The sequence below is a fragment of the Hermetia illucens genome, chromosome 6, assembly GCF_905115235.1.
Source record: "Hermetia illucens chromosome 6, iHerIll2.2.curated.20191125, whole genome shotgun sequence".
In the NCBI taxonomy this organism is placed as follows: domain Eukaryota; kingdom Metazoa; phylum Arthropoda; class Insecta; order Diptera; family Stratiomyidae; genus Hermetia; species Hermetia illucens.
Window position 1 is genome coordinate 91809926 of NC_051854.1, and position 13115 is coordinate 91823040.

General features: G+C 45.8%; 1 protein-coding gene across 21 annotated transcripts in view; it reads right to left on the bottom strand.

The window, feature by feature from the left end:
* Positions 1–13115, bottom strand: part of LOC119659620 (casein kinase I) — a 291255-nt gene that overhangs the window by 142251 nt on the left and 135889 nt on the right. For all 21 annotated transcript variants that reach the window (XR_005250359.1, XM_038067801.1, XM_038067807.1 and 18 more), the window contains one exon: positions 11509–11699. Coding sequence is in view for 20 of the 21 variants with exons in the window: in XM_038067801.1 (XP_037923729.1) it covers positions 11509–11699 (191 nt within the window). In the remaining variant the exon portion in view is untranslated. The remainder of the gene's footprint in view (positions 1–11508; positions 11700–13115) is intronic.

Sequence of the window (13115 nt, forward strand, 5' to 3'; positions counted from 1 at the left end):
AGTTATACTAGGTCAAAGTTGTCACTTCTGTGCAAATTCAAGACTATGATTGTCAATATCACTTGAAAGTGGATATTTTCACATAATATATGCACATATTACGTGCTACATACTAATGGGACAAATGCAGACCCAAATCTCTTTATAAAATAAATACACAAAACCTTTCATACCTGAAACGTCTAGTTTCCGGTTTGCCGACTTGTTTATATCTGATGTAGGTTAAATTTTTCGCATTTGCTAATAATATTAAACTGAGAGTGTGAAACGTATTAGGTTGACTACTATCAATACAGGGCTTTTCATCAAATAATAATAATAATACCGCCGAAGCCGGTCCCAAGCCCGGTTGTGAAAGGAAGAGGGATGGATAGCTTCCGTCTGAATGGCTGTACGCCACCATAGCGTCTCAGGGGGTAGGTGAGGAAAGTGCAGGAACTTTGCAGTCTTGCAGATTACTCACTAAGGAAGCTATCTACACACCTGGCAGCTAGGGATAAAATGCACCATCAAAAATGAGAAGAAGGAGACTTTTGAGGTCCGGTACGGATAACCGGCGGGAGTCGTCTGACTTGGTGACTGGGTCGGGCTCTCGTAATGGACAGCACGGCGTCGAAACCGCTAGTCGTGGGGCGGATCGACGTCTAGGCGCCACGACGACCAGGAGCACAGCTCCGCCTGCTGCAGCTGTTTCGCACAATCTGTGGTGACCACTTCAGCAGGTTCGCGTAGGAAGCGGATGAAATGGACTGAAGAAATGAACCTCTTCATCATCCGCTCCTACTACGAAATAACGGCGGGGGCGGGTACAACATCTTACCGCCCAGAGATTCGTCGAGCGTTTCCCGCAATTCGCGCACGTGACTGTGCAGCGAGTCGCAGACCAGTACCGCTTTATTACTCGCAGCGACACAATCCCGGCCACCATCAGGGAACGTGTTCGACTTGAAGTCATCGGGGAAACTGGTGACCGAGAGTCGATGGGGGCAGAGGCGGTGGCATCGTCAACACCACGCCGCACTGCAGGCAACAGGTTCAGTACTCGCCGAAGCACTCTTCTTTACCGTCCAGTTGAGGTTTCCGCTCAGGTTCGGGACGAATTCGGATGTTACCGAAGAGGAAGTTCGACGAGCCATAAACAGCTCGAAGAACTGGAGGGGCCCAGGTCTGGATCGGGTGCAGAATTTCTGGTAAAAGAAATTTACCAGCGTACACAGTCGGTTGGCACGCAGTATAAATGAGGTCATGAGTCGGCCGGAGGAATTTCCACCTTTCCTCACTGCGGGGATTACCTACCTTATCCCTAAGAACGACACGGTGCAGGACCCCGCAGACACAAGACCGATCACTTGCTTACCAACCCTCTATAAATTCATCACGTCCATTATTAGTGGAAGGATCAATGCGCACCTCGAAACCAACAACATTCTGTCCGAGGAGCAGAAGGGCTGCCGAGTTGGGTCAAGGGGTTGCAAAGAGCAACTCATTATCGACTCGGTAGTTGTAGGACAAGCAACTAGAGGTCAAAGAAACCTCTTCAGTTGCTATATCGATTATGCCAAGGCTTTTGATAGCGTTCCGCACACCTGGCTAATCGACATCCTACATCTGTATCGCATTGATCCGAAACTAATAAAGTTTTTGGCGACAGTCATGGAAGGGTGGCATACCACCTTATTGGTCCGTACATCTGAGGGTGCTAATACCTCAGAGCCCATCCGTATACGGAGGGGCATCTTCCAGGGGGATTCATTGAGTCCTCTTTGATTTTGTTTGGCACTCAACCCCCTTTCATGGCTACTGAATGATGCTAGAGGGCATGGTTTTGCAATAAAATGTGGCCTACGTGCTAAGTGCGAACTGACACACTTGATGTACCTAGATGACATCAAGCTGTATGCTGGTACTGACAACCATCTTAGAAGTCTGTTACGAATAATAGACATGTTCAGCCGTGATATTCGGATGGAGTTTGGATTAGACAAATGTCGAATTCAAGCCATCCGCAAAGGTCATCACGAGCCGCATGCCGGACATAGCATTGGTGACCTCCGCATCGAAGCTATGACCGAGACAGACTTCTACAAGTACCTAGGAATTCTGCCATGCTCGAGTTGGTGATCTGAAGGAAGCTCTGCTGTCCGAATTCCTGCGACGTGTAAAGCTGGTGCTGAAATCGCATATCTCGGGGAAGAATAAAATAAGCGCGTTGAATGTATTCGCTATCCCTTCACTGGCTTATGCATTCGGAATATTGCCGTGGACGAAGACCGACCTGGAAAAAGTCCAGCGGCGGATACGGACAACTATGTTCAAATTCCGAATGCATCACCCAAAGTCTGCCGTGGAGCGGATGAACCTGCCTCGTGACATCGGAGGTAGGGGCGTGGTTGATGTGGCGGCACAACATCATCGCCAAGTCGACTCGCTGCGCGCTTATTTTTACAGTAAAGAGCAGACGAGCCCCTTGCATGCGGCTGTCTGTAAGGCAGACTGTGGACTGACTCCACTTAACTTGAAGGATCGATCTTTCAATCCTCTGAGTGGGGTGAAGTCGGACCAGGAGCGGATCGAGGAATGGAAGTCGAAGGCAATGCATGGTAAACACGTGAATTGTCTTTGGCAGCCATTTGTCGAACAGATGGCTGTGTGCTAGGAGCTCTTTGATGAGACAGAGGGGTTCATGTGTACCATTCAGGACGGAGTGGTCGCCACCCGAGCTTATAAAAAGCTCATCATGAAAGAACGGGTGGAGAACGACCAGTGCAGAATATGTGGTTCGGCGTTAGAGACGTTGCACCATCTCATTTCTGGCTGTACTGTTATGGCACCGGTGCAATACATCACCAGGCATAATGCTGTATGTAAGGTTATCCATCAAAACCTTGCATACAAGCATGGGCTTATCACGGCAACATGTCCGGTTTACCGATATGAGCCGCAAGCAGTACTTGATAGTTCTGCGTACAGCATGTATTAGGACCGGCAAGTTCTGACTGATCGCCACACTCTACACAACAAGCATGACGTACTGTTAGTTGACAAGACGGGTCGATCCGCGTATATTATTGATGTTGCTATCCCCCATAATAGCAACATTGAACGGAAATACGTGGAGAAGAAGGTGAACTATGAGCCATTGGCTCGGGAAATCAAAGAAATTTGGCGTCTCGAGCGGGTGGTTGTAGTTCCCATAATATTGTCAGCTACAGGTATTGTACCTAAATCCCTCACGGCTTCTCTTGATGTCCTGGGACTTTCGCAGTCTGGTTCAAACCATGCAGAAGTACACCATTCTGCATACGTGCTCGATGTTGCGGGGAGTACTCGACGGATTCTCCCACTGACCTACCACCGGCCACCACCACCAGTGCCCCTTTAGTTTTTAAGTGGGTAGAATCGTCCGAGCCTAAATGCTTGGCACTTAGTGCTAGTATTAGGTAAAATCCGGCATCTGCCGACATTGTGATAACTCGGAAATAATAATAATCGTTGGTGAAACAATCCAATTGGATCAGGGACTTGAAGTGTGTTAGAACACTTCATTCTAGACCGTAACGGTACACTACAGGATAGCCTGTAGGAGGCAATGTGGTCAGCATTGCGCACGGCCGAGATTATTACCCTGATTTGACTCAGGTACTCATTCACAGCTGAGTCGACTGGTATCCAACATCAACTCACGTTGCAAATTCCACTGCCATCAGTGAGATTTGAACCGCGACCTTCCGTATGACAGCCTTGTGCTCTAACCACTCGGCTATCCGGACACTTTCATCAAAGGATTTATTTAAATCGTTTTCTAAAAAATCGAGGGCAATGGAATTTTAAGCTATATGACACGCAGCTGTCATGCACTTGTCGCTCCTCACATCTTCTTTTTCTTTAGCCTTTGTCCCGTTCATAAGCGGGGTCGGATCGTCGTGATCGGTTTGGCCATTTTATTTTATCAAATGCCTGAAGTCGATGTAATGGCGAGGCTTCTAAGTCTCCATCCAGCGTATCAAACCACCACTGTTTCGACCGGCCTTTTGGTCGTTTACCATCGACTTCGATGTTCAGACCAATCTTGGCAAGTGAATTCTCGTTAGCACGAGGTGCGTAACCATAGCATCGAAGACGCCTCTCTCGCAGTCTTTCCACGATCGGTGCAACCCCATATCAGTCGCGGAAATCCTCATTTTGGATGTGATCAAAAGGTATCACGTCACTAGTCCAACGCAACATCTTCGTCTGCATTACCGCAAGACGTCGTTCATTATCGTTTATAGTTAGCCAACACTCAGAACCATAGAGAGCGACAGGACAGACGACGTTGTTGCGGTAAATTTTAGATATGAGACGTTCATAGATACTCGATCACAAAGAACACCAATTGGGGAATGCCACTTCATCCACATTGCGTTAATGCAAAAATGTATTTCATATTTCATTTTCGTTAGGGAAAGTACGCATCCTCGAGATCAAATTTGCACGGTCAATACAATTAACAGTGATGAAACAAAATGGATAAGTATCTTCAATTAAATTTACGATTGATTTGGTAACACTAACCAATATAGTAAAATCATGACTGCAACGTAACATCCACCACAATTCAGATAGAATTGAGAAAACAGAGCCTTCAAAGATCAGCCGCGTTTTGCGTGCACCACAGTAGAGATCTGCAACGGCTAGACTAGAGTATATAGCAACCAACATGTTCGGGCATGCTCAAACATGTTTCATACTAACTTGCAGCTCTCCGCTTCCCACCAGCAAAATTCAGCCCCTCCGAAACCAGAGCTACTACCCAGAAGTGAAAGGGAGCCCCAGCTACAAAGCCGCAGCGCAGGTCGTGGATCATGCAGCCAAGCCGGCCGGCGAAGCGACTCCATTCAAGATAACAACGGCCGGCCTCGAGATCAGGGCTAAGCTAGGCACCTCACGACTATCTTACGGATTTCTCTTGAAAGCCGGTTTTCAGATTCTTTAGGCTAAAGGCAGGTCTTTTCTTATTCTTTAATCCATGGTGCCTGGTGTGTTCATTGTTGTGATGCGGAGGTGAGTTGAATGCTCGAAAGAGACTCGCACCAGTCATGCAACTTTTCTATGGCACCGGAAATTGCAGTTGAGTTGATGTTAGTTGCCCTGGATAAGATAATTTTGTGAAGAACCAGTTTAAGATTGGGTTTTGCATACCTTGCAGGCATTAAACACCTTCAGTCGGTGTTTTGGTCGCCACTCATCATTAATGTTAGCTTGTTTTCTTTGGTTGAATGAATGGTTTGCACCGCATCTTCTTGTACACAGTCAACGCTACACCCATAGATACATTCGTGAATATCTCAGACAAAAATCAAACCTTATTCAGCTGATCTGAAAATGGTTTATTCATTTGAAGCTATCCATAAGTGGTCGTAATATTATTTGGACATAATGACCTCCAAGAAATTTATCTTGAAAGCTCAAACGAAGAACGTTTGATTTTCACTTAATCCAACTTGGAGGCTTACTATTGAATAGAGTGATCAATCTATTAATTCCCTGGCATTTGCGTATCTAATTTTCACTTCAACTTACCATCGTAAGCACAAAATTTTGAAATTTTACCTCTACGGAAACGTAAACAACGCCTCGGATAGGGACTCATCACACACTGAAGACCTTTGGCTATCGAAAACGTACCGAGGGTAGTCAAAATGCTCGGTTTCTCCAACTCTGTTGAGAATTCGAACATCGACATGGACATTTTAGGCCTAAGCTAAGTAAGCTGGTGAGACTCTGGAAAGTCCGATGCCAGGTTGCTTCTGACCAGTATCACAAGGTGGGCTCTCTTCAACTGGGAGCCGCTTTCAAATAGACTTCTGACTGCAAGATTCCGGTTGAGGATAAGGAACGCCATAATTGCACAGTTCTGTGCACCGACGGAGACGTGGATAGCGATATAGTGGAGAAGGATGCTTTCTACGGTGACGTTGTGATCGTGATGGTTGATCTGATTGCCAAAATAGGCTCTGACAACACATGGCTCAGACGCGTGATGGGAAAACACGGTCTTGGCAACCGTAATAATAATTTTGGGAGCTTAGTGGATTTCTGAAACTTCTACCGCCTCGTCCTTAGTGGCACATTGTTCGAGCACAGCAAGTTGGATTTCAACTGGCCGACACCGTCAATCAGATTGACCACGTTGCGATCAGCAGCAGATTTATGAGTTAGCTCCTCTAGCTGACATCGACTTCGACAGGGATCACCTGCGTCCACCACTACTCGCAAGGTTGGAGAGCTGTCACTCCCCCAAGTTCAACAGATATCACTTGTATGACAGGGCTGTCGCGCCACAGAGGGAGGGCTACCTCCAAACCAAGCAGAGGAGCAGTGTCAGAATACGAACGAAGCATTATTCATAAAGGACAAACATAATGTGCACCAGACTATCAAAAACATGGTCCGAGCGATTCGGGTACGGTACAATAGTGCCAAGGACAAAAAACATGGCTCCAAGAAATCAAGCGTCACCCAGGAAACACAGGTGACACCCCTTCAAAATCTAAAGGGCGGTAAGCTTGAAAAGGGGAGTAGAGAGGAAACGAACGATTCTTTCGGATCCTCACAGGACACGAAAACGCAAAAAGGCCTCTCACCAGCAAAAGGGAAGACAAACAAAGTTACCAAAATCGCGGAATCTGCGGCGCCAGCTCTAATCGACCCAATGGAGGTAAAGCTCCAAAAAGGAACCAAGGCAGCATGGACCAAGGTTGGCGGAAGGAAAAATGCGATATATAAAAGAAGATTACGACCGCAATTAATTATCATCTCCAAAAAAGGCGATATGACTTATGCCGATATCCTCAGGAAGGTCAAATCCGATCCTGAGCTGAAGGACGTTGGAGAAAACGTCAGCCTTATCAGATGCTCCCAAAAAGAGGATTTGATGCTGGAGCTGAAGAAGTCTCCGGGGAAAACGGTTGAAAATTTCCTCGGCAAGATGGAGAGGTCTTTAGGAGAAGAACCACAAATACAGGCCAGAAAGCAGGAGATTGTTATACAATGTAAAGACATTGATGACATCATGACCAAAGCGAACATCAGCGACGCTTTAGAAAAGCAGTTCGGACCACTTGGCTTGCAAGATTCCGCAATCAGGGTACTGAGGAAGGCATATGGAGGCACGCAAACGGCAACTATAAGCTTACCAGCTGAAGCAGCGTTCAAACTGCAAGCGGCTGGTATAGAAAAAATAGGTTGGGTTGTTTGTCGACTCAGCGAGGTGTCCCTCAAGCGCTGCTTTAGATGCCTGCAATTTGGCCACATAGCGGCGAAACGCACCGGTGACCATGACAGGTCAAAAAGTTGCAGAAAATTCGGGGGAAAATATCATATTTTCACGTAATGCAAGGCTGAGCCTGAATGTATGCTTTGCAAGGACTGTCGGCTCGTTGCAGATAGAAGCAGATGCTCAGTGTTTAGGAGAGCCATGAATGCAGTAAAGAAATAATGTTGATACAAATCAACCTCAACCTGCGAGGCAGTGCAAGATCTTCTCTTGCAAACCATCTATGAGAAGGGAATCGAAGCTGCCATAATCAGCGAGCCTTATCGCAATAATAAGAGCGGTGCCTGGACTGCAGATGTAACTGGCAAAGGGGCACTATGGGCGTGTGGAAATCAAGCCATTCAAGAAGTGATGGAGTTTCCAGAAATTGGATTCATCAGGGCAAATATAGCTCGGTATCTACATATATAGTTGCTATGCTCCAACAAGCGCGACGATAGTAGAATTCGAAGGAATGCTAGGTATGCTAGCCTTGGATGCAAGAAGTCGAAACCCTAAGATCACAGCGGGTGATTTCAACGTGGGCCGTGGATTGGGACAGTCGCACTACGAAAACCAGGGGCCGTATCCTACGCGAGGCTTTCGCGGAGCTAGACTTGGTGCTTGCCAATACGGGAATTGTTTCCACTTTTCGTGGTCGGGCTCAATAATCGATCTGACATATGTGAGTACCACCTTGGCGAGGAAAATGGCATGGTTTATAAGTGAGCATTATACTTATAGCGAATACCAGGCAATTTTCCTTCAGATCGAATATGGGCCATGCGACAATGTGTTCCCGCGTAGCTGGAAACCAGGACTGGTCCGTGAAAAAGTTTTAAGAGGACACATTCATACAGATGCCATTGAGAGGCTACAATCCCCACGGTGCCGCTACAGAAAAGGTAGAGCAAAAGATGGGACTCATAACGAGAACATGCGACGCTGCTATGCCGAGGCGACGAGTTCTTACAAAAAGGCGCTCAAACTATTAGTGGAATGAAGATTTCGCGGAATTAAAAGATACATGTTTTCGAGTCATAAGGATCTGCCAACGATCTAGAGAAAGACCGGACCTCGACGACAAACGGCAAGTATATGTGAATCTTCAAGGTAGGCTTAAGCAGGCTATACGGACCAGCGAGCGAGAATGCCTAAATGAACTTTATGTAGTGACAGACCAAAGCCCCTGGGGAACAGCGCGCCGGATGGTTATGAAGGAGATGAGAAAGCGAACATCACAACGAACCTGCCCGCATCTATTGCTCAATATCGTGATGGCGCTCTTCCCACGGAAAAGGGACAGCACAGACAATACAAGCAAGCATTAGACGTCTACACTATCCCTGCGTTAATTGAGGAGGAACTTGAGCAAGAATTGGTGATAACAAAGCACCCGGTCTGGATGCTTTTCCCAATAGAACTCTTAAACTCGCTGTTAAGATCAGACCCAACTGGTTTATCAGCGTTTTTGAAACATGCATGATAGAACAAGTTTTCCCCATCCAATGAAAGAATCAAAAACTACTTTTGCTCCCGAAGCCGAATAAGCACCCAGGACACCATCATACCGACTGATTTGCCTCATCGACATGGCAGGAAAGATGCTCGAAAGGGCCATCTACAATAGACTGCTCTCTATCAATGAATATAAGGATGGACTATCGAAGTGACAATTTAGATTTCAACAAGCCCACTGAACGATCGACACCGTAGACGTTGTTTTGAAGTTGGCTCGAGACGCGATGTCGTCTAATAAATGCTGTGCCGTGGTGACGTTGGATGTCAAAAATCCGTTCAATTCCGCTAGCTGGGAGTGGATCAAAAGCTCACTGGCTAAAATGGGTGTCCCCAGTTATTTAACTAAATTCCTCGACAGTTACCTTCATAGAGGACACTATGGTACGACACGGATGAGGGATCCAAGCAGTAGACCGTCACCGCAGGAGTACCACAGGGTTCAATGTTGGGTAGTCTCCTGTGGAACGTCATGTACAATGGGGTCCTTGCCCGGTTTCGAAAATAATTTAGCTGTAGTTGTCGTTGCGAAACAACCTGAAGAAATTCAAGTGTACGCTAACGAAACTATTAGCGCCATAAAAGCGTGGCTGGGGATAGTTCATTGACCTTGCGGAACAAAAGACGGAGGCGGTCTTGATTACCAACTGTAGGAAGAGGAATACGGTAAATATTGGTATTGGTGGTCACATTATCACTTCGAAACCGGTTGAGGGTGATGATTGACGCTAAAATCAATTTCAAGGACATCTAGACTATGCCTATGACCCAAGATGCAGTCTTAGATTACTTGTGACCGGAGTGGTTCGCTACACACTATTATACGCGGCACCAGTTTGGGAGATGGGCTCGAGACTTAGGAACTTCACCCCCCAAGTTGTCTAAATATTATGGAAATGCAATTAGAAGCAACCCTTTTGAGGTAAAAGAAATTAGGAAGGCCATAATGATCATCTATTACCACCGTGCCTTAACTGACAAGACCCTCAGAACGTTTACGGCTCGCAAGGCGAAACTTCATGATGTGGCTGGTAGCAGGCTATGGCAAAAAATGAAAAATACAAGTACCAGGATGTGCTTCCCTATGAAGTTATAGCTGCAATGGAACCAATCTCCAAGAACCTAACAAGAGAAACGTTGCTGATAAGATGTGAAGGAGCCTCTAATCAAAATGCAAATGAAACCTACAACAGCATGATTTGGCAAATTGCACCAAGGACACTGTTCAATGGCAAAGTGAAACTGGTTGCAATATTGCTGCCTCTTGTTGAATTAAGGGAACTTCACTCTCATGGAAGAGTTAGGTGTTACTACAGAAAGCCAATGTTTCAGTGCAATGGAAAAGAAAAATGCAGAAAGGATTACAAAAGGCAGAAGCCCAAGTAGTAGCTCCAACAAAAGAAGCGAGGATCTCGCTTAGAGAAACCAAGAGGAAGCCATCGAAAAGGATGAAGTATTGTACGACCTGGGAATTGATTCAGACTCGTACGAATCGTTTTATCCAAGTTTTCATAAAAAATTCTTTTTTTAAATCCATTTTTCTCAAAATGCCACTTTTTGTGTTTCAGACCGACCGGAGGGCTGCAATCGTGTTTGCCAATGGACGCCGGTTTTTCTACACGTCAAACGATTGTGTGACGTATAGGGGGCTAGGAAAGGACTAGGAAAGTTTTTTTTTTATACCGAAGCCAAAGATGTACCGAATGATTCTATTCAAACAATAAATACCTAATTTGTCAATTTTAACCTTGATTTTGAAAAATAGACCTCATTTAAAATCTTCTACACCATACTCCTCCCTTAATCCGTATGGAAGAGGATGACCCATCCACTCGAAACGGCTCAAAGCTCTTACTGTACAAGACTATGATCTTGCCAGTCCTCATGTATTCCTCGGAGACTTGGGTTCTTAGCAAGAAAAATTACGAACTCTTGGCCACGTTCGAGAGAAGAAACCTCCGAAGAATTGTTGACCCCCTACATGAGGATGGACGATTCCACAGCCTACATAACGACGAAATCTATGAGCGATACCATGACCATCAGGTTGTGGATAAAATCCGTATGGAGGAGGATGATCCAGCCCGGAAAATCTATAAGGGCAATATCTATGGTAGAAAAATAAGAGAAGACAGACCCTGCCTGAGATGGAGCAATGGCGTAGCCCGGGACGCCAGACAACTTTTAGGGATATCGAATTGGTGGACCTCGGCGGAAAACCAGAATGTCTGTAGGTTCTTATTAAAGCAGGCCTAGACCGGATAACGGTTTTTGCGGCGTTGATGATGATTGATCGCTGCAAGTGAAGGTAGACGTGATGGACTCGATGCCGTGCGAGATTCCGAGAAATCCAAAGTAATGTGCCCCGTGACAAAAGGGAATTTGTTATTGCCTTGCTCAGGAAAATGGAAGATTAGGCAAAATGCAATGATTTCAGAAGTATATATCGCATCATACAAGAATTTGCACGTGGTCGCAAATCTTTGGATGGTTCTGTGGACCACGTTCACGGTCAACTCCTCACCCACTATGACGAGCATCTAAAGAGGTGAAAAGAACACTTCATCATGGTTCTTAATCATACCACATTCGGTGAAATTCCACCTCTTTTGTTTGTTTTCTTTTATGATGACACATGACACGAAATTTTTATATAGTGAATATGTTAATCGAGTAATTAAATCATGACTTACCTAATCGTAATTCGCCAAAATTACCACAGCCAATTTTCTTTCCAACACGAAAATTTGGTCCAACCATGAGCACTCCTGATGAGGAGCTTACCGAATGTCGTGCAGAATACATACTGCTGGATCCACCTGCTGCACGTGTACCAGCTCCCCCACCACCGGCAGCAGCTGTCGATGAAGTTGCTGGTACACCACTGAAAAAGAAAAGAAATATGGTTATATAAACCATTGACTACATACAAATTTACATAACCAAACAAACACAGTTTTCACTCCATAACGTAAATTATCCCTCAATGTAGCAAAAAGTAAGTTAGTAAGTTAATAAGTCAGTTCTAAAATGTACCGATACTAATCCTATTCCCCTCGGACACCACCGTGTCGTGGTGGGGGAGCTCGTGGTAGTTTGGTAGTCCAAAAACACATGAAGATAGAACCAAAGGATTGTAACTCTCCAAGTGGTAAGTATTGACAGACTTCGAAACCACCGCGACTTTGAGAAATCAGGACGTGACCGAAGCACAGATTTTAGAGTCCTCACCTAATTCATGTTCTCCCACGGATAAATCTGTGGAAGACAGGCTCTCCACTTCAGAGGAAAACCTATACATGGTCCCTACGGCGGGGTCAGCCCAAAAGGATAGTCCAGCAACTCCCTTAATGAGAGAAACTAGAATTCTGACTGCCGCCCGCCTCTCGGTGACACTTTTGCCTAACTCTTCTAAAAGACGGAAGAGGAAGACTCGGCAGAAGGAAACTTTAGCCGCAAAGGAGAAGGGACTACAGGCTTGCCTGTAAGAACCTTCTCCTCCGAATGTACCCGGAAAAACGAATGAAAGGCAAGCTGGTAATGTGGACGCAACTGCTCTAACGCCGGTATGTCAAAACAGGGGGAGGGCTCCTAACCGACGACAACAGAAGACTTTGCGAAAGAAGGCGAAGTTTCTTGGGAATGAGGATATGGACATTGCTACACCACCAAGTGTGGCCTTATCCAGAGAAATCGGACGCAAGAAAGCGGAACTTTCGGCAGAAAGTGAGGACACGCTGGTAACCCCGATGAGATCCACACTGAGCACAGCAGGCTTTTGAGTTAGAGGTGGTTTTCATATTGGACTGCACTTATGGCTACAAACATAACAGTAGTCACTACTAGCGGGAAGGCTGGCAATGTTGCAGGACTGTCCTCATATATTTTTGGATCAAGAGCCATGGGTTAGTTTTAACAGAAAGTGTGGTATTGGATCAGGCAAGGGGACTTCAAAGTATTGGATCAGGCAAGGGGACTAGGAGCTTCTTTAAAGGATCGAAAGATCCTCGAGACCGAGGGCGTGCATTCTGATGTCAAAATTGTTAAGAGGCAACCATGCTGAGACAATTCTGTTCCCAGGTTCTTCTTGCGATCAACTTACAATTCCAAGTTAATGGTAAGAGGAGAAACGTCATTGTTGCCTCTGCTTACTTACCCTATGATTCTTTGTGCCCTCCGCCGACGCAAGAACTAAGGGATCTGCTCGTGTATGCAGAATCAAGTCGCCTTGAACTTTTAATAGGTTGTGATGCGAACGCTCAGCATATTTGTTGGGGCAGTAGCAAATACAATCCTAGAG